Source organism: Mirounga leonina, unplaced genomic scaffold (genome assembly GCF_011800145.1).
Source record: "Mirounga leonina isolate KUSES-001 unplaced genomic scaffold, KU_Mleo_1.0 Mir_53, whole genome shotgun sequence".
NCBI classification, from domain to species: domain Eukaryota; kingdom Metazoa; phylum Chordata; class Mammalia; order Carnivora; family Phocidae; genus Mirounga; species Mirounga leonina.
Genome location: NW_023270807.1, coordinates 81,003,003 through 81,030,041, shown reverse-complemented (window position 1 = coordinate 81,030,041; position 27,039 = coordinate 81,003,003). Strand labels below are relative to the sequence as shown.

Here is a 27,039-nt window from a genome sequence, read left to right as displayed (position 1 = left end):
TGTGTCTTCTTCAATTTTTTATGGTTTTATTATGGTTTTAAAATTATATTAGAATGCAGGGTAAGTGCAAATTGAATAGTAGGATTAATGAAAAGATGAATGAAAGAGAGTGATCACTTGGAAATAGAGAAATTTATAAAGGGGGGAATTTCAGATGCAAAATAAGAGGTTTCTCAACTATATAAATACTAGATCTAAAAAAAAAATTTAAACAGAGGAGTAAATATTGATTGGTGTTTGTGGTCATCATTTTATGGGAGATACTCATATACTCCAAGTATTTTAGGGAGAAATCTTACTTTCTTATTCTGGATACTTTTGTCACAAAGTATGGCCTAACCTGAACATGACCTGTAACTTCTATCAGGTTGTTACCGTTAGGCACTAAAATCACAGTTTATCTGAGAATTTTAGGATGATGCTACCTACAACTGCCCGGTCATCTTAGTGGTCAGGGGTGCCAAAGAATGTGTTTTCACTGAACTGTAGACTAAACTGTAAGTGCAGTCAGCTCGCTCCTGTGCCTGGTGGGGAATTGTGAGCATAGAGCTAGACATACAGAGAGTTTTTTTAATGATTAGAAAGCCACATCTTTCTTCCAACCTATTTACAGTGCTTAATGTAAAACACATAAAACAAAAGTGATAAAATAAGGAGACTAGATACTGTATGTAATCAGAAGACTGGCACACAGCATTTAAAACCTAAGCACTGGATTCTACCGTGGATTAATTTGCATGTATATGTATGTATTTTTGTAGTTTTGAGGTTTTAAGTGGCCACCAGAGTGTATTTCAGATGGCACACATAATACATTGAACTGGAATCCCAATTTGGGCTTGCCATCTGTGTACCATGTTGATTATTTTTACAGAACTGAGATTTTAATCTCAAAAATGAAAATTTATAACAACACCCAAATTGGGCTTTTTGTATCATTTATTTTCCTTCTTTTTTGTCTACTGACTCCCATTTAGCAAGAGCATTGACTATTCTTAGTGAGTTAAGGGAGGTACCAGCATGGCTTTGACCTTGGCCTTGATTTTAATCTCTTTGTCCAGTCAATGTATGAAAGCTTAGCTGTATTTTGGTTTGTTTACTGTGTAGACTTTGCCATGGCCATGAGTTTCATAGAGTAATTATTTTGATTAAGTTAGACGATTAAAGTTAGTCTTGCATGAGGAAAGAATACACTTGGGAAGCGGTGATAGATGGACTCCAGTCTTTGGAGTGTTTAGTTCTGCCAGCATTTTCCAGTTGAATGGAAATTCACCTCCCAGTTTGGTTTGGGTGACAATGAATGGATTGTCAGACCTCAGTATTTCCTAGGAAAAGATAGAGATCAAGAAGGATTGATGACAATGTGAATATCCACATGTGTTCTTGCACTTTTTCTTAGATATTTTTCTGCTTTGATGAACAACATCATTACTGAAATAATAAATGTTAATTAATATCTGCATCACTTTTTGGTAAATGGTAGTTTAGTATTACAATTAGACTAATTATAGCTGGTGACATGACAAATCATAGAGCAGAACGTGTTGACTCTTATCCATTATGATATATTAGCTAATTCACTTGCTCAGTAACAACAAGAGAAAAGAGAGATGGGGAATTGGGCAGTAACAACAACTACTATAAAGGCATTATGGCCACATTTTCAGGGTTTTGTCTTTCCGCCATGTTCCTGAGTACCGTGGATTGTTAACATTTTCCATTTCTTTTCCCATTGGGAAATCATAGTCCCTGACCGAAACCTTCAGGAATAAGATCATGAGTAAATAAAGAAAATGAGAATAAAAGATGACTTCCACATTTTCCTAGGTTTACACATGCTATGTCATGCTCAGTGTTTGATTTTACCAAGATTATTCATTGTAAAGTTGACGGCCGTCTGCATCTTTATTTTTCAGAACCTATGAGAACCCCAAAGACATTAAAGATTGCTGAGATACAGGCAAGACGCATTGCTGTGGACTGGGAATCCCTGGGTTATAACATTACTCGTTGCCACACTTTTAATGTCACTATCTGCTACCATTACTTCCGTGGTCACAATGAGAGCAAGGCAGACTGTTTGGACATGGACCCCAAAGCCCCTCAGCATGTTGTGAACCATCTGCCACCTTATACAAATGTCAGCCTCAAGATGATCCTAACCAATCCAGAAGGCAGGAAGGAGAGTGAAGAAACGATTATTCAAACTGATGAAGATGGTATGTTCATACTTGTTATTTTTAAAAGGGTGAATTATATAACAGGATTATGTCTTTGCTTATAATTTTCTCTAGAGTCACCAAAATTGAATTGGATTCTGATATCTGCTAAATACTCTTAACGAGGTTAACTTTGAAAGGAGTTTGCCTTTAACTAAAAAGCTTAATATTCTTCAGAGTAGCATCAAATACTAGATGAAATGTACCTCTCCTCTTTTCTGTTTTTATATGTTAGAGAAGTAACAACTACACTAAAGTTTAAATAGAGTTGTTCCTATCAAATGTGCAAAAATAATTTTCACTATTCATGGCATTACATCATTTACCTATTGGTGAAATGCACTTGGTTAAAATTTAGTTCTTCACATTTTACAAACCAATAATAGCAGCTTTCATTTTCCTTAGCATTTGAAAACAGCACCGTTTGCCTATTCCACTCATTTTCAGATGGTTTCATGTTAAGTTTAGATATAAAAGAAGGTTGAAGTTCATATCTTTAAGTCTCAATAAAGGCCCTTATCAGATATCAGCAAACTGTCATCTTTTAACCATTTTATTACCACCCAAGGAATTTAACTATATAATGTCCAATATCTACGTGTGTCACTTCCAAATTATTAAGTAATAGGAACAAACATTTATATTATATTATAATTTGCCCACACCTGCTATAGCACTATAGTTTGTCATTAATGGGAATGAGTACATTTCTTGATTCAACAGAAATGTGCCCTATACCCAAAAAAATGTACCAATGATGATACTCTGATAATAACAATAATGTATTATTTCAATGTAAGACATTTCATTTTCACAATTTACTGTTATGAATGGAAGCACGTAGCGAAAAAACATGGCCTATTTAGTGAATGGAGGCAAAGCTGAATCTGGGAGTCAGGAATCCTGAGTTTTTAGTCCTGGCACTTATACCTCTGTTACCTTACCCAATCTGTTTACTCCTCTAGATTTCCATTTCTCACCTCTATATGAAAAGTTTAAATAAGATGATCTCATCCCCTTCTAAATTTCTCCTTGAATAGCCTGTCGGTAGAGCCACGTTTTTGTTTGGATTTTAGAAAATAGGATGTATTTCATACCCAAGTGTTTCCAGTTTCCCTCAAGTTCTGAACTTTAGGCACGGATGTACATCTTGATGACTATCAGGTATGAGATTTCCTTAAGATAGGCCAATATACCACAGTTTCTAGAAGTTTCTCTGTATCACTTCAAACACTCACTCTGAAAAGTAGAAATGACCCATGTTGGTTCTATTATTTTTGTTGTCATAAAGGAGAGTGAGAGCTTTTCAACCTCATTCAGATCAGATTTTGAAGGAAACAATATTGTCCTAAATTATACATGGAGTTATTCTCATATTCCTAAAATTTTCAAAGAATAAACCTAGGACTTATTTATGATAAATGTACTTTGTCATGTTTAACGTAACCAAACATGATTACCTCAACTATCATGTTTGAATTTATACCTAATCTAAGCCTTAATAATATTTCAAACAAACTTGCTCTCATACATAAACACACACTCATATCCCCCCCACACACACAGAGCACACCCCAATACATGATTATATAAGAAAGAATAATTAGCATAGTTGTTTCATAGATGGATGATAGAAATGGAAAGTCTAAGCAGATTCAAAAGCTCTGAAAAATCTCTATCTCATTTCATAAAGTGGGATAAATACTAAAATGTCTGTATTACTCTAGACATTTTGTAAGCCATGTTTTTAGTAATAAGAATGTACTCACACGGGGCGCCTGGGTGGCTCAGTTGGTTAAGCGACTGCCTTCGGCTCAGGTCATGATCCTGGAGTCCCAGGATCGAGTCCCGCATCGGGCTCCCTGCTCGGCAGGGAGTCTGCTTCTCCCTCTGACCGTCCCCCATCTCATGTGCTCTCTCTCTCTCATTCTCTCTGTCTCAAATAAATAAATAAATAAATAAATAAATAAATAAATAAATAAATAAAAGAATGTACTCACACACTTTATTGTCTACCCTTAAAATTTTAAAAACTTGATTTCTTAACTGGTCATTTTAGATTCAGTTACATTTGTGCTTTTTCTGCCAATCACTCTCTATTAATATAATTCATTTTGGTGGTATACTTTGGTATGGCTTTTAGTTTGCCTTTCTTTCCCATAAACTAAAGAATGCAGTCAGGCTCATATAAGTTTTTCGTATTTCATTAAATTTTTAAATGTATTTTTGGGTGTACAGACAAGTAGATTAATAATCAGGAAGTGAATTGCTATGGAATCTTAAATTATGTCCTAAATTCATCAACTTCATGACTGTGCTATTTTATATAGAAACAGTTTTATAAACATAAGATGAAATTAACTCTATATAGTATATAGTTACAATATTGTTTCTTATTCTAGTTTTATTTTAAGGTATGTTTTGAAGAACATTTTTACTAGCTGTAATGATAATTGAGTTGCATATTATTATTTCATAGCATAGTCAAAAAGTAATTCTTTCTACTGTGAGATTTTTTTTCTTCTCCTTTGTCTTATGTATAAAACTAAATGACTGCAGTAAAAACTTTGTATATTTTCAAGTAACTCAGTCTTCAGATCTGCTCACATGAGCTCCAGTTTCTACATAGAATACTTGATATGACTCAGTGTTCCCGAGAGGGGGGACAGAATATCTAAATCATAATCTATTGTTGCAAAAATCGATGGGTTATGATGATCTAATTAAGTCAGTCTTACTAAATTATTGCTGCCCTATATATGTAGAAAAAGAATAAATTATCAACCATCTAATAAAATAATATAATTTCATGAAAAGAATTCTAGGGACATCCATAAATCATGAGAGCAAAGCTAAAATGATTTCCCACCAGAACCCTAAGGTAGAATTTATATTTACTTTATTGCATACATTTTTTAATGCATGGGTAGAATTTTTTGTATGAGATTTTGTTTTCATTTTTTATCCTAGCATTTACAAAAATCAATATTATGAAGTGAACTCAGCAGAAAACCCTGGTTTGGGGACATTTTTTGCTAATACAGAGCTATTTTTAAATGTTCATTTATTATATTTTAAAGTCTGTAGTGCTTATTTAATATAATCCTGCCCCACCCACATTTCATTTTTCCTCTCTCTTCCATTTTGAGAGTTATATTTTAAAGAACTTTCTTTAAAAAAAAAAATAGCTGAAACAGCTCTCAAATAAATCACAAGCAGGGGAATGAAAGTCAGCATTCTGTCTCCATTAAAAGTTGTTGATGTGGAAATGTGAGGTGACATTCCCTGCCATATGAAGACAGCCGTGATGATGGTCTTAGTAACTTCATGTTGTATTTACACAAATCAAAAGTACATATAGACATTCTACACAGACATTGTCTTCCTTCAGAAGTGGAGAGTTATTAAATATAACTTCCCTGTGCCCACTCCCTGCCCCACCTGTTTATGTGTGTGTTTTGTCATTCACCTAAGTGTAGTTCTTTTTCTTGTCTGCTATACTAGTCCCAGTGCAAGATCAGTAGCGTGGTACTCTCTTGGCCATAATTTTTCCACAAACTTTTCCCTCTTACAAGTATGACCTGTAGGTACTTTAAGTGAATTTTGTTGACAAAGTAGAATATGTGTAAGAAGAGCAGAGAGGGGCGCCTGGGTGGTTCACTTGGTTAAGTGTCCGACTCGTGATCTCAGCTCAGGTCTTGATCTCAGGGTCGTGAGTTCAGGGTTGTGAGTTCAGGCCCCATGGGCTCCATGCTGGGTATGGAACCCACTTAAAAAAAAAAGAAGAAGAGCAGAGAAATACACAAATTCTAGGAAGGATACTTTAATTCTGTCCCTCTTCCAATGCGGAATTATGCAGACATTTTTAACTATCTTTATTTGTAAACAATTTGAAATACATTGCACCATTTTATATATTTGTTGGCCAAGTTGTGGTTAGTGTTCACAGGTAGCAATTATAATACCATCAAATAAACATTTTCTCACTAATTGGAGTGTTGCCTCCTCCTACCTCCAGCAGTCACCATCTCTGAAAGTTACGGAAAGGTGAAGAAATACTTTTCCTTAATTACAATCAGAAGCTTGTTTTCACTCTACTCAAATGACATAACACCTATCACCCTTGTTAGTTAACAAACTCACGCCCATGGCAGCCTCCGTAAGTGCCCCAGACTACACATAGGGGCTGTGATGGCCTCTCTGCCTTGATCACCTGTGTAGTCTTGCCAATACGGCGGACCTGGGACTTGCCAGGGAATGGATGCCTTTGATTAAGTTCCCCCTGAGCCCTCAGCTGACAGATGCATGTACATATATTCTGAAGTTGAGTGCTGGCATCTTTGCTGTTTATGGGTTTCTTTCCTTTATGGTTTTTTTCTTTATGAATTTACTATTAATGTGCCAAGTTATATTGGCTGTCCCAGAGGTCATAACATCGTTCATCGTCTCCTTGTAGTCTGAAATAAATCTTCCTATTTTGACGTATCATTCAGAACTTCTTGATGCTGCTAGCTACGATGCAGTGCATTTCCTTTGATCCAGTGGTTTTTAATTTACTTCAGTCCTCACAAAATTGCTGTATACTCTGCAACTACATTTCTAGATAATGCCATGTGTGAAGTTCACTGAAACGTTAGATTAAGGAAAAATATTAATTAAAAACCATACTTGCCCAGTATTGGGTCAATATTTCAAAAGAAAACATATTTTTTAAGCAAAGTAGGATGTGTAGGATTTATATTTAAGCATTATCAGAACAAGAAACTGGATATTTCTGTGAATAAATAGCAACTATGTGTTTAGATGAAGTACATGAAAGCAAAGAGCAAAAGTATCTGATGTTTTATATTTTGTCAATAGAAACTGACACATTGTTCATTGCTGCCACTGGGTATTATCAGTTATATGACATTTGCAGATAAGGACTGGTATGAAGGTTCCTCAACTCTTGTCATACCTGGGGACACTTCAGAACCGGTTATGCTGATTGTTGAGTTCTAAACAAGTCTGATGTTATAAAATGGTTTGATGCTTAGCTTTGCAAGAGGGAATTTCATTTAAAAGACTGAAGCAATGATATTTGAACCTATTCATCTTGAGGTTTTTTAAAAAATTGTAATAATCAGTGCTGTGTTTTTTTAAATTATAGAAATTTAATAAGGATAGCAGTAAGAGTCAGCTTGACTCTTAATGGGCATTTCAATTCAGTATTCTGTGATTTGGCTTTTGAGTCTGGGGAGTGTTAATTATTATTATAATTCATTATTTAATGAAATTTGTTTATGGAGATACTTTAGGGGCTTATCATAATCTTCAGAATATCTTTCAGGGAAATATAGCTGTGTTCTTGAAACAAATTACAAATGAGATCTTCATGTTATTAGAGGTATACAACAGAGAAAACTAGACTACACAATTATTCAACTCTCTAAGGTGATAGACTATTCTTTTGAATAAAAATAACTTTGGAGTTGTACATTTTCTGCATTAGAAGCTTATAGATTACTCTAAATTCCCATTTGTTAAAAATCAGAAAACTGGTCACATAGCTTATTTTCTTTTTAAGGACACAATTTTTTTTTTAATTTGGCTTATATAACTTACAGTAATTACTTTTTCTGTTTCTGATGTAAGGATCTTTATAACCAAAAATGTATATATTTCTAGTGCCTGGCCCTGTACCAGTCAATTCTCTTCAAGGAACATCCTTTGAAAATAAGATCTTCTTGAACTGGAAAGAACCTTTGGATTCAAATGGAATCATCACTCAATATGAGGTACTGGGAGAATAAGGAAGTTAATTGAAATGTGGGTTGAGGGAGAGTAAAAGGAAAAAGTTGGAGAGAAATAATGGTAAATAAGTAAGTGAGGATTAGGGGATCAAATCATTTTTAGTACACCTCTGTTTTACTTTACAAATTCCTTGATCCCAAAATTGAGTTTCAAAACAAATATTGGATGGCACCTAGAATTTTCTAATTCTTAAAGTAAATGTGTTTTTGTTGTTGTTTTAGAGAAGCAGGAAGGGTCTTTTCAAACAGACTTACTGATGGTTGTAAAGAATGAATTTTTATAAAATTAAGATACATTGTAATTAGGGGAGGCCATTGAATGTCAGTTGTTTCAGAATAAAGGATTACTTCCAAGACAGCAAAATATATTATAAACTTGACTATTCCAGAGATTCATCTCAATTTTGTTATAAATCATTATCTTATTTTTAAAGAGGAGAAGCTAAAAAGAAGAAAAGATCATTATAATTGCACAAATGTGTAGTTCTCTTCCTGCATAGTCAGTGTTGATTAGAGCATAAAATGTTTACATGTCTAGCGGCTACAGAGTGCATCATGGGAATGAGGATCATTAGGGCAGTGTCATAAACTGTGACCCTGTCAGCACACTCGAGTGCTGTTTACATGAAATCTGTTATGTGATTCGGACAAAGTATGGGGTGATGTTACTTACAACAAACATTTGTTGAACACTTCCTGTGTTTCATATACATTAAAATATATAACCATAAGATTGTGTATGTATGTGTACCCGTATTTAAGTAAATTAGTTTATCTTTTGATGGAAGAAAGTAGATGCACATTGGTACGGTCAGATATTTACCTCTAGGTATATCTATGGCCGGCTGGCCGGCTGGCTGGCTGGCTGGGTGGATAGACAGACATTAGATATAGAATGACTGGGAAGTAACCATATCCAAGTGAGAAGGAAGAGAAGTTTAAGAAAAATGTGATTCACTCCACAGAGGTACCCTTGAACACTACCTTATGTAAAAGAGCTTTATTTAGATTATATCATGATATGTAATAGCAAAGATATTTCTTAAAACAGGTCAGCTACAGCAGCATAAGATCATTTGATCCTGCAGTTCCAGTCGCTGGACCTCCCCAGACTGTATCAAATTTATGGAACTGCACACATCATGTTTTTATGCATCTTCATCCCGGAACCACCTACCAGTTTTTCATAAGAGCCAGCACAGTCAAAGGCTTTGGGCCAGCCACGGCCATCAATGTGACCACCAATATCTCAGGTACGCAAAGGAATAAAACGCAAACAGGATTGGTTTGTAATAGCATGTCCTAGAGAATCCTATATGCACTCAGGGTAGTCATCTCACTTATATAGCTAGCTACTCCTGATTGAAGGTTCGTTAAAGAATTCTGTGAATACTACTCCTGACACCCAATATTACATTATATGTTCACTGACTAGAATTTAAATAAAAACTTGAAACAAAGAATTATGTGAATACAGATTGTAATTGGTTATATGTCCAAAACCAAAAACATCTCAGTCACTTTCAATTGACAGTGGTCCTTTTAAAAATGTCGTTTTATCTTAATTAGAAGTATTTGAAAGTTCATTATGAATGCTAATAGACGTCACCTTTGAGGAGTTGGTAATTACGATGGTATCAGAAATCTGCTGTAAGTGGATTTTATCAGAAGAATGATGGCAGATCTTTGATCCACTGTTACAGTGCCACATACCTTGTCTCTCTTTTCCACTTTCCCTGACATTCTGATATTTTTAAGCAAATATGAGGAATTTGTTCTCTTAGAAATCTCACATAAATTCATCTAAATTTCAGAATGGTAATGTACAGGAGAACTTAAGTTGATAAACAAATACAGTTAAATTTCACATTATTTTATGCTCACAATTTCGGTTTGTAATTGACTAGATTATTTACAGATACGATTTCTTCTTCAGTCAAGTCATCAGTTAAACCTGATTAAATTTGGCCAGTAATTAGCATTGTCATATGCCCTAATTCTACTCTAGCTTATGTAATGTTTTATCTTAGTTATTTAAGATTACTGAAATAAATATATATTATAGATGTAACATTTCTGTTTGGAAACATTTTGAATATAAAACCTTAAAAAATTACATCATGAAAAATATTACCTATTCCAATATGAGCTATTTGATTTATTCTAACAAAAAAGAATTTTAAAATATCATCCATTATGTTAGAAAATAGCAATGTATTAAAATTGCCAGTTCACTTCCTAATGGAACAATTCTAAATCACCCATTTAAAATATTTATTGAATCACTAGAAAATATGACCTGGTGATATCATTGTACAGTGGAACCTGTTTCCTGCCCTCCAGAATGAGCCATAGTGCTGAATAAGATCCTTCAGTAGAGAGAGTTACAAAATTACATGAACTTGTAAAACTTTGAACAAATGGGCATTGTCAAGAACCATATTTTATTATGGTTTAGACATAGTGTTCTTTATTGAATAAAAAATTTATAATTAAAGACCAGAACACCCATCTAACATTTTCTTTGAATTATTTAACTGCAGTTTTACTTGAATCAACCTATATACGTGGGTACTTGATTTGAACTTTAAAAACTTGATTGCAATCACTGTATCCTCAGAACATGTAGTAATCAAGCTAAGGCTAATAAAATTTATGGTCAGCGTGGTTCTCAGCATCACTTGAAATTTTAGGATAATTTATTGTTATTTATCCCTTGAGTACAGAAATTATATCCCTCAGCATTTTAAAAACAATTTAAATAAAAGTGAAATCAAGTTATTGGAGGCATGATGCTTGGAGGCATGGTATATGGGTGTGTTTTAATACATACATATATATATATATATATATATATATATATATAATCCACCTGTATATACATATTGTACATATTTAATATCTGTTGATTCTACTTCCTAAATAACTCTTCAGATAGTTTATCTCTTTCTAATGTCACTGTTTCTTCCTTTCCTTCTAGACCATATTTTAAACAGATGATTGAAATATCTTTCTGAGCATTATCTTTGGCTTCAGACTTAACCTTGCTTCGATGTATTTTTCTATCAATCTTTGTACAACATATATTTCTTTCCTAAAAAAATTTTTTAAAGATTTTATTTATTTATTTGACAGAGAGAGAGAGAGAGAGCACAAGCAGGTGGAGCGGCAGAGGGAGAGAGAGAAGCAGGCTCCCCGCTGAGCAGGGAGAGCCCGATGTGGGACTCGATCCCAGGACACTGGGATCATGACCTGAGCGGAAGGCAGTCACTTAACCAACTGAGCCACCCAGAAGCCCCCTAAATTTTTTCAAAATCTAATATATTGTATTTAGTAGGATAAAGCCCAAACATCCATGCATGATTAACATTTGTACCCCTTAATTTTATAGTTCCTTCCATCCACCACTCCTACCCATGAACCCAAAGTTCCAGGCCTCGCAGACTGCTTGTAGCTGTCATAACACAGTCTCCTTTCACGTGATGATGTCTTCAAATATTCTGTTTCCCATCTCTTGCATTTTATTGGATGCTTTCTTGTCTTGATAAGTTTTTACTGCCCTTTTAACATTCAGCTCAAGCATCGTCTAAACCCTGAAGTTGTCTCTGTTTCATTTTTCTAACTCCCAACCCTGAGTTAGACTAGTGGTTCTCCCAAGTGTGGTCCATAGACCAATAGCGTCAACATCACCTGAAAACTTTCTAGAAATGCACATTACCAGACTCCTCCTTGGACCTACTGAATTAGAAACTCAAGGGGAAAAGGGCAGCAGTCTGGGTTTTAGGAAGCCTTCATGGGAGGGTATGTGCTATGGTGAGCACTGTGAATTGTGTAAGACTTGAATCACAGACCTGTACCTCTGAAACAAATAATACATTATATGTTTAAAAAAAAAAAAGAAGAAGAAGATAGTGGGAAGGGAAAAATGAAGCAGGGGGAATTGGAGGGGGAGACGAACCATGAGAGACTATGGACTCTGAGAAACAAACTGAGGATTCTAGAGGGGAGGGGGGTGGGGGGACGGGTTAGCCTGGTGATGGGTATTAAAGAGGGCACGTTCTGCATGGAGCACTGAGTGTTATACACAAACAATGAATCATGGAACACTACATCAAAAACTAATGATGTAATGTACGGTGATTAACATAACATCCTAATAAAAAAAAAAAAAGGCCTTCATGGGCTTCTGATCTCACTAGTTTGAGAACCACTGTTTTAGCAAATGAACTGACTCCTCTTTAAGTCACCTAAAATTTGGCTATTATTTTTGTTGTTGTTGTTTAAGATTCTCACTCTTGGGGCACCTGGGTGGCTCGGTGAGTTGGGTGTCTGCCTTTGGCTTGGGTTGTGATCTCAGAGTCCTGGGATTGGGCTCCCTGCTCGGCGTCGAGTCTGCTTCTTCCTCTCCCTCTGCTCCTCCCGCTGCTCGTGCTCACTCTCTCTCTCTCTCAAATAAATAAATCTTTAAAAAGAAAAAAAGATTCTCACTCTTGATAAAATGTCAATCTATACTTTTAATTCTATAAATGTCAGAGACCATGTTTTGTCTTTATACTCACAGCACTTACAAAATGTGACACGTTGTATATATTCAGTAAATACTCAATGAATGAATGAAATACTTTGAAATTTATATTAGATGCCATTTGTTTTCAGTTTCTCTGATACTGCACACATTTCACTGGTTATGTCCTCCCTAAAATAACCAAAAGCCATTTGAGGTTACTTTTTCACCCAGTTCAGGATTAGGGAGCCTGGTCCCCCACCCCAACCATTATCAAATATTTTGATATTTGATGAGTTTCTACTTTTCAAGAATCTGGCAACTAATGCACTAGTTCATGCTAAATAAAAACTGCAGTTCCCATTCCCATTCACCACACTTCCTCGCTATATTTCTGTGGCGGCCACGGTCCAGATACGAACACCAGGCCGTTCCACAACCTATATATTGCACACAGCACCACCTCCCCAGGCAGCCTCTGGCTCACTTCCTGCCCCCTCTGCCTCCACATCGCCATGTGCACGTCCGTAACCAGGACTCCCCAGAGTCAGTGCTGTTCACCTGCCATCCCATCAATGCTTGCTTTCAAGGTCTCAGGAAACCAAAAGCCAAAGCACCTTCACAAAATGTTTGGCGTGTGTGTCCAAGTCGCCAGATGATAATTTAAGTTTCAACAACAAATTGTGCCTTCATATCTGCTGCTGTATTAGGTTCCCAGGGTTAACATTCAGTAATATATGTCATTCTACGAACTGAGGTGCATTTTAGAAAATTAAATATGAAATTGGTTTTCCCCCATTCCAGATCATTTATTCATCCTGAACTGTGATATAATTCTGTTAATTGACAGGAGCTTTTTTCTTCTCTCATTAACCACTTACCAGCTCCAACTTTACCTGACTATGAAGGAGTGGATGCCTCTCTCAACGAAACAGCCACCACAATAACCGTATTGTTGAGACCAGCACAGGCCAAAGGGGCACCAATCAGGTAAGAGGGGGAAGATACGAGTAATAGGGCAAAATAGCAGTAGGAGAGATTGCTTAGCGGTCGATATAGTCGTTCATTTCTAAGAGATGGTCATTTGACGATGACTTTCAGAAAGGTTTTATTTTTGTTTGGTTTTGGTTTTGGTTTTCATTTGGACAAAGCCTGCAGATAGACTTTTAAGAGTAAGATTTGAAGGGTTTTTTTTTTTTTAAGATTTTGTTTATTTATTTGACAGAGAGAGACACAGCGAGAGAGGGAACACAAGCAGGGGGAGTGGGAGAGGGAGAAGCGGGCTTCCCGCGGAGCAGGGAGCCTGATGCGGGGCTCCATCCCAGGACGCTGGGATCATGACCTGAGCTGAAGGCAGACGCTTAATGACTGAGCCACCCAGGCGCCCCTTGAAGGGGGTTTTTGAGATATTCATGAACTGAACCACTCTCTGTACTCTTTGATTTAAGAGCATTGCTCTTTGATTTTTATTTTCTTCTAGTTCCATTTCATTCCACTTCCTGTCAATATCTATGGGATATGAGCTTTGAAGGTATTTGTCAGAAATAGAAGGGGAAAATAACTCCTATCCAATGCATTAAATCTGTTATAAATGATTTCATGTGAGTGCTTGAAAAATAGGAAGTTTTGAGGAAATAAAAAGAGATTAGTTATAATGAATGCAGCTTATTTGACCTTTTAATTCCTAAATTGTTGTTTCTCAGGAATTCCATAGTAAATATTAAATTCAATTTGTGATTTCCTTTCTCTATCCGATATTAAAATCTCTCATATTACCCTCATCTTGCAGACTATGAGCCATGTTGTTTTCAAGAATTGGTTTGAATTATTCCAATGGTTTTAATTCTTCATATTTGTAATTAGATAAATGTCCAAAACTTAAGCAAGTTTCCACGTGAAACTTGTAGATCTTGTGGATACTTTTATTTTTATACTTCCCTTAAGAAGGGGCACCTTGGTGGCTCAGTTACTAGACGTCTGCCTTCGGCTCGGGTCATGAGCCCCGCATCGGGCTCCCTGCTCAGTGGGAAGCCTGCTTCTCCCTCTCCCACTCCCCCTGCTTGTGTTCCCTCTCTCACTCTGTCTCTCTCTGTCAAATAAATAAATAAAATCTTAAAAAAAAAAAAAGTAAGGCACAGAAATCAGTACAGATATTTCAGAACTGATTCGTCTCAAGTTGTTTACACAAGTTCATTAAGAAAATAAAATTAATCTTTGTTCTGTGTATAAAATAAATACATTCAACCATCTGAGCACATATGAACCATTCAAACAGTCCTATATCATAGGAAAGGAAGATTTTTTAAATTAAAAAAAATTATAATAAAAAAATTAATAAAAGAACCTGAGTCCATAAAGAAAACTCCTTTCTGTTCTGTCTGACTAAAAAATCTCGGGAAAACCATGCTGGAGAACAAGAGAGATGACTGAATACACTTGTAATACAAACACTTATGAAGCATGGGCTCCTTGAAAATGGAAAGTATGTATATCGTGCTGTTCATGAATCAGTGATCTGTGAGTGAGTCTGATTGCTGATCCAGAGGTGAAAGAAAAAAATGCCTGCATTCAACATCTTTTTCTATTGACAAGTAATCAGGGTCATTCACATGTTCCTATGTGTGATAAAATTTACTTTCTAGGTTTTACTTTCTAGGTGCTTAGTTCTGCTACTGCGGTTTAAATGAGCTACCAGGTACTTGCATTTATCTTGTAAGAGTTAGATATTTGAGTGAATTCAACTTTACTTAATGTAAGTTGCACACACAGTGTATAATTATTATTGTACCCTCATGCTACATAATGTAACTTTCACTGGCTCTTTGTTCATTTAATCATTTTATGACACAGACATTAGCTGACTGTGTATTATGTGCCTGGCACTGTGCTAAACTTTGTTTGTAAATCAAAGACAAAATGATCACAACAGAACACACAGCCTGTGCCCAGATTTGCCATGGAAGATTTGTCATGGACAATCAAAGGAGTGTCCTTTGCTCATAATTGGTGTTGAGGAACTTTGTTGAATAAGTGAGTATGTTATCAATGACATGTTTTGAAATCAAAAGTCTTTCTTTTACCTCATTTACATTTACTTATTACAAAATTTCTGATGTCCAAAAATTCATAGAGTCTGAACTAGTGGTTATGCAAAAATCATCCTTAATAATCCTATATCCTCTTTCTCTGACAAAGAAATGTACTTCTTTATATTTGTTGGGAAGACATTTCACCTTCTCTGGAATTGATTCCAGTGGCTGAGAACTCCTAATTTTACATCATAGGAGATTAGTGCTCAAAAATTAATTTACAGGGGCGCCTGGGTGGCTCAGCCAATTAAGCATCTGCCTTTGGCTCAGGTCATGACCCTGGGGTCCTGGGATCAAGTTCCACATTGGGGTCCCTGCGCAGTGGGGAGTCTGCTTCTCCCTCTGCCTTCTCCCACTAGTGCTCCCTCTCTCCCTCTCTCTCAAATAAATAAAAATCTTTAAAAAATAAAATGAAAAAAATTAATTTACAACCGAGAATACTATAAGAAGAAATAATTAAATTATATATATAAACAACTATTTTAAAAGAATGTTATTAACAGGAAAAAAAAATCTGCTTTCCAACTAATATTCTAATCCCATTTTGTCCATCTTTATTTTTTTACAATGACTTGCCCAGCTATCTGGGAATACCCATAGGTGGGGACCAGGTGGCAGGACCAGATTGGTCTTGTTGGGCAATTTGGCCTCAGATGAGCCTTGCTTCCTTTGCTTTTTGAATCTTCCCAGGAGATAGTCCTGTCTTCTTTCCTCTGACCACATTCCTACCTTTGATATCTCTACCAGTAATTGGAGCCTTATCTTAAGGCTTATCTTGTCCAGTGCTCTAATTTCTTTGAAGATGAAGACCCAAATTGATGTAATCAATTTTCATAGCACTGTATTTATGTCCGATACTTCAAATCTTTGATTGGCTGCCCATCACTTCTTCAGATTCTTGAAGCTATTTTACTTTTCAGCCAGATTCATATTTATGCCAGCCTATTAGAATCTCTTATCTGCTAATGCTTGTTGCCATTCCACTCAGTATGTGGCCCATCTTTTCCCCTCCCAATAAAAGCCAGACCTATTTACCACCTAGCTAAACCTCCTGAGATCTTACTTTACCATATTAGTAGCCTCTGCCAGACTGCACCTTACCATCCATCTGTCCCAAGTTCGGTGGAAATACCTAAGTCATTCTGCTCTGGTCTTCCTAATGTCAAACAAACTCCAATTCCTGAAGCCTCTATCATAGCACCTTGTTACAGAGAGTCTGTACATTGAGTTCCATTTAGTGTTATCAAGAAAGCCAAAGTTATCAATGGTTTCTATAAATTTATTAATCCCAATGACATTCAATATGCACCAGCAGCTGAACTGGATACTTGGAATAGAAATCCACATAAGGCAATTTAATATGTGCCCAGACTGGGAATGGCAGACTCATAAATCAATGAACGATAACAATGCAGTATGCAGAAGTGAAATGACAGCAGTTAGAAAATGTGGTACTAGAGCTGAGTTTTGAAGGAGATGTAAGAATAAGCTCAGCCAAGGGTCACTTTGAAAGGAGGGGAGAGGTTGCTGAGAAGAGAAGACACAATGGTCCTCCCCAATAATTGCAAAGCGAATGATTGGGTATGTGGCCATGTGGTGCATTCCAGAATTGCAAGTAGTTCAGATCATTGAGAGGGAAGGGTATGTGGGAGAAGAGAGGTTGGAGAAATAAGCAGGGGCCAGAGGGAGAGGCTGTTCAGTGCCAGTCCAAAAACTGAAGGTGGCCACAGAACGACTGTAAGTGGAAGCTATTATGAGCAATTTTATGTTCTTGGAAAGACCACTCTGATAGAAACATAGAGAATGAACTGGGAGTAACCCAGACTGAAAGCAGAATGGTCCCAACGAGAAGTGCTCTTGGGCCACATTCAGACAGAAGCAGTGGAAATGCACGTGGGGCTGTCACTCTTCCACAAGGCTTTACACAAGTCAGAGGGATAAAGCTTGATGAGAAGCTGAAGGGAATGGAGACTTTAGGGGAGAGATGATAGTAGTTTTTATTTTAGAAGGGGGAGCAAAGCAAAAAGTCATCTAAGAATTCAAGGTATTTTTTTGAGGTTATTAAGAAATGACAGATATTTTTATTTGTTGCGTTGGATTGCTGTCCCAAATCAAAAAGAAGGCATGCTCTCTTTGGAATGAGTTCTTTTGTATATTAGAAATTATAATATATGTTATAAATTTTTTGCTGTTCATTCTAAGATATCATGATGTACACAGAGCAAATAATGTACACACCACTAAAAAATCCTGTTCTAAATAATTCAGCACTCAGTATCACCAACCACTTTGTTCTTCCGTTCTTCTTTAAGACTGGTCCTAAAGTGTCTACCCGCTAATGTAAACACGTGCAGTGCAATTCTGGCAAGTGTGGTCTTTTTGATAAAATTAAATTTTGAATATATAATTATTCTAAAGGCTGAACATTGCTGTCTGACTTACCTAGATCTTTGACTCTCCTTACCGACTTTTTAAGATCTATCCCTAAAACTGGCATCACTTGACAATCATTAGTATGATTCAGAACGAATATTACCCACAATTTGGAACCACTTCCCTAAAATGCATAACTTTTTCGCTTTTATAAAAAACATTTTCCATTTTTCATAGATGGATTCAAAGTCCAGCCTGAGCAGATATAATTATAAACTATAGTGCGTAGAATGTCCCACTTATTAAAAGATTGACCTGATGGAACATAGCAGCTGCATATTGCAAAAACACAAGGAAGAGTCCCTCAGTGGTGAACTCAGTTTACTATAAGATGGAACAAATGAATGTGTATTTAACTGCAGCATTTTCCAAATACAAGCTCTATCTATTTTAAGCTGCCAGGAAGCTACCTATTCTGGGGTAACTAAATGTTTATTTTGTAGGTAAACCCTAATTTTTCATTTTAAAACATTAACTACCATGTATTCTTAGTTAGGTAATTAGGAGATGTGAAAAGCAGTCAGAATCACCATTTCCTTGCAGTCTGGAAAACGGTATGGAGTTTTCTCAAAGAGTTAAAAATAGAACTACCCTACAATCCAGCAGTTGTGCTACTAGGTATTTACCCAAAGAATACAAAAATACTAATTCAAAGGGATACATGCACCTTGATGTTTATAGCAGCATTATCTACAATAGCCAAATTACAGACACAGCCCAACTGTCCATTGACTAGTGAATGGATAAAGAAGATGCGGTATATATGTGTGTATACACACACACACACACACACATATATGCACACACCACATCTTTATCCATTCATCTGTCAGTGGACATCGGGCTCTTTCCATAGTTTGGCTATTGTGGACATTGCTGCTATAACCATTGGGGTGCACATGCCCCCTTGAATCACTATGTTTGTATCCTTTGTATAAATACCTAGTAATGCAATTGTCTCCAGCCCTTTAGATGACTACAGCCCCAGCTAATAACTTGATTTTGACCTTATCGGAAATCCTGAGCCAGAACCATCTGGCTAGGGGGCGCCTGGATGGCTCAGTCGCTAAGCGTCTGCCTTCGGCTCAGGTCATGATCCCAGGGTCCTGGGATCGAGCCCCACATCGGGCTCCCTGCTCTGTAGGAAGCCTGCTTCTTCCTCTCCCATTCCCCCTGCTTGTGGTCCCTCTCTCGCTTTGTCTCTCTCTGTCAAACAAATAAAATCTTTAAAAAAATAAAAATAAAAAGAACCATCTGGCTAAGCCATTCCCAAAGTTCTAACCCACAAAAACCGTGCAGTATTAAATGTTTATTGTTTTGAGCCACAGTTCTAGGGTAATTTATTTTGCAGGAGGAGATAACTGATGGAAGCACCCACATAGCTGAAACCTTCTCTTCAGGTCTCTCCTTAAAGGGCACTTTATCACATAGGTCTTTCTTGACCACTGCATATCAAATAGACATGTTCAATCCTATTATTCCTTATTTCCCTTATCCTGCTTTAGTTTTCTTTAGAGCACTTATCTTGACATATTGTGTAGTTTTTTAAAATTCATTTATTTGTATTTCCCACTAGAATGTAAACTTCATGAGAGCAGAGACTTTTACTATTGTGTTCATTACCCTGGCCTCAGCACTTAAAATAGTACATGGCATATATAGACACTCAGTAGATATTTGACGAATGAATGAATGGGCACTAGAGTTAAAAATACAATAGTCATTATCTTTAGCTATATGCCAGGTAATATTTATAATGTAACATGTCAGTGATAAGCACAATAAATGTTATAAGACAGTGGTTTAGGGCCTTTTTCAAACCCGGAATTCCTGAGAGATACCTCAGATGGTTTTCCTCAATGAATCTGTGTCATTATAATTTGTGGGTGGATTGAGGACTAAACTGAAAAAGCATCCCACTTGACTCTAACTTCTACCCCAACTTCATCCCTGTTACCTACCTCCACCTTTAGAATTACCTCCATTGGCTTTAGAAGACAGAATAACACTAAGTGAACTAGTCAGAGAGGTTTTGTAGCAGAAGTAGAAAAACTAGAAACTCTTTGACAGGATGTTTGGTATGTTTAGTAACAATGGTCATTCAAACCTGAAATGGAGAACATACAGCAGGAGCTAGTGAGAGCAAGAGTGGAGGGATGAAGTAAGAGGTGTGGTAAGATCTTAACCCTAGTGTAAAAAGTATAGATTTTGACATGGGAGGGCTCCACATAGTTTTGACAAAGTGAAAAGTTAGAGAAGAGTAGCTAATACTCAAAGTGCTGGCTTAGGAAAGTACCAACAGTTTGAAAAAATGGTGTTCTTTTGCATTCTCCATGAACAGTTCATGGCATTTAGAGAATACTCAAAAAAGACTGAATAGATGGAGTGATGGGTGGATGGGTAAATGGATACATAGAAGTTTGGATGGATGGATGGGTGCCTGGAGTACATGAAGAAAAAAATGGGGGCAAGAAAACTAAATGAGTAATATGAATGTAAGGTTGTGGAAGTAGTGGGAATGAAAAGAAATGGTATATTACAAGGGAGGTAGAACATGGTTAAAAATAGAACTTATTAAAGTTAATGCCAGGACTTTGAGCTTTGTTGATTCAGAAACTGATCCTTCCTCTTACAGAAATAAGGAGGTCCCGAGGGACATGGCTTGTGTGTTTAAGGAGTAAAGAGATGAAGCACAGGGAATATCATGGTCACCAAAACAATATTTAAGCCTTTACTCTGTAGGTCCTGAAAATGTTTGCGTTAGGGCCATATGAGCAACGGTGGCTGTGAGATCTTGGGAAGTCTGTTCATAAGAAAAATAGCAAAACACGGGAGCTAGGAAATTTCTCCTCAAGCTTTAAGGAGACGTTTTAGATACAAAATGAGAGTGTACAATTGTATAATTCATTATTTGCTATCACTAAGAAGTTGCACTACCTAAAATTAAGACCAGATTCTCAAAGGTTTTACTTACAGGTTAAAAAAAATAAAAAGCAACAACAACAACAAAAAACATAGTAGGCTGTTGTAGGTAATTTTGGTTTCAAGTTTCAACAATCTTAAGCATGAAATCAAACAGGCTGTCTACCATATGTATCATATAATCACTTTTTGAGCTAATGGCAAAATCCCCTTACGTATTTTTTTAAAAGATTTTATTTATTTATTTGAGAGAGAGAATGAGAGACAGAGAGCACAAGAGGGAAGATAGTCAGAGGGAGAAGTAGACCCCCCACTGAGCAGGGAGCCCGATGCGGGACTTGATCCCAGGACTCCAGGATCATGACCTGAACCGAAGGCAGTCGCTTAACCAACTGAGCCACCCAGGTGCCTTCCCCTTACGTATTTTTTTACAGTCTTGTAACTGAAGGAAAATTGTATGATGAGAAGTCATTGTTTGGCCTCCCAAAAAACTAAAAATGACTACATCCCAATGTCTAATCAAATTAAAGTATAATGAAGTGAAATCATTTTTAGTTTTTTAACATAAGGAAATCGTATTTTCAGCATCGAGTGAAGATTCATCATGCCAGCATATTGATTTTTACTTAATTATAGAAATATTTTAAAACTTTAAAGGGAATGGGGAAATATGAAATATGGGCAGAGTGAATACAACTATTGAGGCGGCTTTGGGATATTTTAAATTGCTAGAGTACTAAGCTCAAACAATATGTAGATCCAGCTAGAGTTAAGTACCATTCGGCAATTAGACAACCACAAGAGTGGAAAAGCACAGGCCTATTTCATGTAATCAGTCAAATCACTTCTAATTTGATTTCTCATTCCTTATTTTCTGTCCTTTAGTTAATTTGTATTGATAAATAAGAAAGTAGCAGGGAAAAAAACAGACTTTAAAAAAGTAGAAGTGTGTGGTTGGACAACAGCCTGCTCATGCAGATTGATCAATGAAGGGAAGATAATTTCTTTAAAAAAATGAATTTTACAATTTTTAGTTTGGGGTTCCATCTCAAATTCAGTGAGATCTTTCCCCAAGACCAGATTGCACCTTTTCTTCTTTTAATCCTCCCCAGCATCATCAGTTTGCTTTGCTCCTGATAGATGTGTAGAGACAAGCTATTTTGGACGAAGTTCCTTAATTTGTAATATACAACTTATTATGTCAATGTAAAAGAATTCGTTAAGACTATTTACTAGGTTTTCTGGATTTTTCTAGAGATATGAGTTCATGGATGAGGAATTTATTTTTTAAGGATTAGGTTAAATAATTAACAAGTATGAGTAATTATCATTATTGCCCACTAGGGCAAGAATATGATGTTAGACTTGCTTGGGGAGTGTGCCTGTGAACGCTTGTCTGCCTAAGAGTATGTATCCACAGGACATGCAGCTGTGTAACATACAAATATGGATTCTAAGCTGACAATAAACAGAAAAAAAGATGTTTGCTTAACACAGCATATGTCAGCTGTGATTCCTGTTTCTCTACAAGAGCTATGCTTACGTATTTCCTGTATTTTATTTTATTTTTTTAAAGATTTATTTATTTATTTTTAGAGAGATAGAGAAAGAGGGAGAGAGCAAGCACGAGCAGGGGAAGGGGCAGAGGGAGAGAATCTTTCAAGCAGACTCCCCGCCCAGCATGGAGCCTGATTGCGGGGCTCAGAGGCCCAACCGACTGAGCCACCCAGGCGCCCCTATTTCATTTTAAAATTGACAATCGCCTGCTCCATGGACCCCTCAAAGAGCATGTATCCTGTCAGGAGCATTCCTAGGAGCTTAGGGACCCAACTTGGCAGAAGTACAGAGAATGATGGACTAGACGTGATTTCAGATAACACAGGCTTCTGCCTTAGTTGCTTGCCCAAATCTAGATTTCTGACATTAATACAATTTCTGTCCTATATCTAAAGGAAAGGAGATAGATACCAAACTACCAAGTTCTTAGCAATATTTGAATGGAATATGGGAACTTGAAATGTTAGGAAGAAAAGAAAACCTTTATATAAAGCTTCTTTCTTTTAATCTATGAGGTCTTCTGTTTGTAGGCATAAGAGAGTTTATATTAAGTTAGAATTCTAAACCAGATTCTAAAGCAATATAAAATTTTATTTTTAATTATCATAAATGCAAATTCAGTTTTTTCTCTCTCTGTCTCTCTTTTGGTATGTCCGTCTGTCTCTCTCCTCTCTCTGTCTCTCTCCCTCCTCTTTCTCTTTATAGAAGTTCATTAAAGAAAAGATTCTGTTCCTGTTGGAGAGTCATTCAGTGACTGTTGTCCCTATATAGAATGAACGTATTTGCCTAGAGACAGCCCTACATACAGCTTATTTCTATTCAATTTACATAAGCGACCACAATGCATTTTTTCTTGATTTTCAGGGATTTTTAAATTCATTAAATACATATAAAATATATGAAGAATGTCAACTTTCTCAGGTGTACATTACCTAAGAAAAGTTTACCTGAAGAATATACTACAAAGAAAGAATAATATTAATATACCAGTTTCAGCAATTGGTTAAAAAAAAAAAGAAAAGTTAATGATTAGGCAGACTTTCATTTTAAAGTTGCGTTATTTTTTCTTTGATTTCCTCTGTAAAATAATAGCTATTGTAGAGAAGTTTTAAGACTTTTAAGAAAGGTATTAGAAGGTTTAGATTCAAGCTTTAATAGGGCAAATGCCATCTGTTTCTACAATTTGTACCATTTTATTATTAACAACCCTAGAAGAAGGAAGCAGTCTATTTCAGTGGCGAGGACAGATTTCTGTCCATCTGTGCCCGCGTTGCCGCATGCCACTCGCGCTTTCTGTCTGCATAACTCCGAGCCGGTGTTGATGCCGTGGCAAGGTCAGGAGGTGGGGAAGCCTGTCAGCACATTCTGTCTCTAATGTGATGACAGCCCCACCCTGGTGCTTTGAGCCGCACCCTGAGGCACTCATTCTGTTGGGCCTCAGACCAGGGCCTTTTGTACCATCATCTCAAAGGAAAATGTTACCTTTAAACATTGAAAAATATCAGACAAAGAACTTAATCCAGTACATGTCTCTCGTTATTGAGGTGGCTCATTTCTCAACATTAAAAAATGTGTAGAGTTCTGCGGTGATTTTTCTTACTTTTTTCCAGTTCCTTCGTACCTACGTTGAGTTGGGGGGAAGGAGAATCCACATGAAATTCTATTCTATTGCAAAATAGCTGGAAAAAAAGCATACAGTGGGTTAAGACTGACTTTAAAGTATTTGAAATGTTGCATGTTAATATTAAATACCTCTTTTTTTTTTTTTTGAGAAATCTTAGTATGCAGAATCTCTAAATGTGTGCTTTTTTTTTTTTTCTTTTTCCAAAAAGTGCCTATCAGATTGTTGTGGAGGAGTTGCACCCACACCGAACCAAGAGAGAAGCTGGAGCAATGGAATGCTACCAGGTCCCTGTTACATACCAAAATGCCCTGAGCGGGGGTGCACCGTACTACTTCGCTGCAGAGCTGCCCCCAGGGAATCTTCCCGAACCTGCCCCATTCACAGTGGGTGACAATAGGACCTATCAGGGCTTTTGGAACCCTCCTTTGGCTCCACGAAAAGGATACAACATCTATTTCCAGGCAATGAGCAGTGTGGAGAAGGTGAGCTTCCTCCAAAATTTGCTTTTTCACTGCTCTGAGGAAGAACTGCAGTTGAATTTTATAAACACTCAGTAGCATTTGTCAGGGGAAAAAAGAAGAAAGAAAGAAGGGGAAAGAAACACACCCGTGTGCAGGGGGTGTTGTTTCTGTTCTCGACAGTGTGCACGGTTTGGGGCGGACTGTCAGGCTGAGACTCCAAGCCCGTTCCATGGCATGGGATTCCTGTTTCCTAGTAACTGCCGCTCCTCGAGCCTTCCTCAGGAAAGCCCACAAGAACAACTGTGAGCAAAATGGTTTGAAAAGGTGGGTGTTGTGCTGCTGGGAACTCCAGCCCCAGTAAATACAGGCACTGTTCTGTCGTCTTTGCTCGGTGGTGGCACACTTCAGAAGATTAAATTTACTGCAGGATAAACAGAATACGTGTTCCACAGCGGGCTAATAAACCCTTATAAACTCTTCAGAGGGTACAAGCCAAATAGTAAATAACAAGTAACAATCCTCTGATTACAAAGTAATAGGGTGCCTGTGGTATATCTGACAGATCCTAAACAGAAGGCTGCCCGGAGATGGCAGGATGCTGTGCCGTTAGAGAAGTCTGTTTTCCGTTTCCCCGCCTGCCCCTCCTTTTCCCATTTTGGACACAGTTGTTTTGGAACACTGCCGCTGATCCCAAATGAGTATTGAAGAGGAAGACACAACAGGAGGATAGAAACGACCAGTGGTTCCATAGGGGGGGAAATAACCTGGCCTTTCATGGCTCATGCTGTTCTCTTTGAAAGATTTTCTTTCCTAAAACTTACTTAATATTTTTTTTCGGAAGGGGATAAGGAAAAAAAAAATTCAAGAATAGAAAACTCACAATTTAAAATCCAAGAGAAGACTGGCATTTTTGTGTACTTGTAGCTAGATAGGAAATTTCTGGGTTTGGGTAATTGAATCCCAGAGGTGGGTTCCTGGGAGATGTTGTGAAGTAGGTGATATCCAATTGCAACAGGCATATTATACCTTGGAATAGTTAAGGTGAAAGACATAATCCAGTTGGCTTTTCTGCAGGGGCCATGAGAACTTAGGGTATCGACTGGCCGCTTTCAAATGAAAGCTCTCTTTCGCTTACCTAGATTCCTTTGCCAGTATATGGCAAAGGGAAATGCTGCGGCATCTTCTAGGAGGTACTACTCCAAAGCCACGGGCTGCCCATGGTTGAGAACATTATTCTTGTCTCCTCTCTACTTTATTTCTATGTAAGTGGGAGTCTTTGAGGCAGGTTGGCTGCCCGCTTCCCACATGCCCATCATTGCACATCACTGGTACAACTGGGCTGCTCAAAAAAGAGAAGACCATGGAAGTTATTATTCCATTCTGGGTATAAAGTAGCATAGCTCTGCCTTTGGGTATTCATCTTTAGAGATGGGAGCAATTCCAGATTCACTTTTGTTCCTGGGTCCGTGGTATAAGAGGAGTGTTAATGAATGTCTGTTACTTACAAAGGATTTTCTCTGGCACTGTTTGAAAGCCTTGATATGAACGTTCTCTTCTAATTGTTGATATATCTACATGTGGTTTAATCAAAGTACAGAGTAACAACAATATATCTCACAGTTATCTTGGCAAGTGGTTCCAAAATGGATGTGGTTCCTACGAGCAGAGACTGGAAATCCTGGTGAAATTAACAGCAGTTGCTTTTAGGAAATCAGAATCCCTTTGGGCCTTTGTGGGAATGTGGAACAATCTCCTGGAGCAGACTGTAAAGGCCTCAAGTCACAATTAAGTAATAGAATGCAAAGTTTTATTTTTAACTACTAATTCCCCCTCAGTGCTTTGTTTTGTATAATTAAGAGGAAATGTTAAGCTCTTGGCTTTCAATATATGGAACTACTCAAGATGGAGTTACAAATACATCCTAAAAACAAATAGCTTTTGTTTTGTTTACTGGCTTTACCATCTTTTCCAACCTCCGGTATGTTCAAAGATACAAACTGAAGGAACTAAGTCCTGGAGGTGTGTGGTGTGGGCCTAGAAGTGCATTTCACCAGATAGTGCCACACCGCAACATTAAAAAGGAAGGAAGGAAGGAGGGAGGGAGGGAGGGAAGGAAGGAAGGAAGGAAGGAAGGAGGAAAGGAAAAAAGGAAAAGGAAAGGAAGAAGGAAGAAAGGAAGGGAGGGAGGGAGGGAGAGAGAGAGAAGAAAGAAAGGAAGGAAGGAAGGAAGAGAGAGAGAGAGAGAGAGAGAGAGAGAAAGAAAGAAAGAAAGAAAGAAAGAAAGAAAGAAAGAAAGAAAGAAAGGAAAGAACCTGAAATGATCTTTGTCCTTTCCCATTTCAACTTATCCTTCCTCAATTCCATCTGTCTAGCAAGAGTAGGAAAATAGTCCCAGTAAGAAATCTTTAACCCCTAACAGCAAAATTAAAAAAGAAAAA

The 27,039-nt window shown here is 37.1% G+C and overlaps 1 protein-coding gene across 2 annotated transcripts in view; it reads left to right on the top strand.

Moving 5' to 3' along the window:
- Positions 1–27,039, top strand: part of PTPRK (protein tyrosine phosphatase receptor type K) — a 555,842-nt gene that overhangs the window by 431,920 nt on the left and 96,883 nt on the right. For both annotated transcript variants that reach the window (XM_034990587.1, XM_034990586.1), the window contains exons 8-12: positions 1,917–2,219; positions 7,887–7,996; positions 9,063–9,264; positions 13,400–13,505; positions 24,349–24,622. In XM_034990587.1, coding sequence (XP_034846478.1) covers positions 1,917–2,219; positions 7,887–7,996; positions 9,063–9,264; positions 13,400–13,505; positions 24,349–24,622 — 995 coding nt within the window. The remainder of the gene's footprint in view (positions 1–1,916; positions 2,220–7,886; positions 7,997–9,062; positions 9,265–13,399; positions 13,506–24,348; positions 24,623–27,039) is intronic.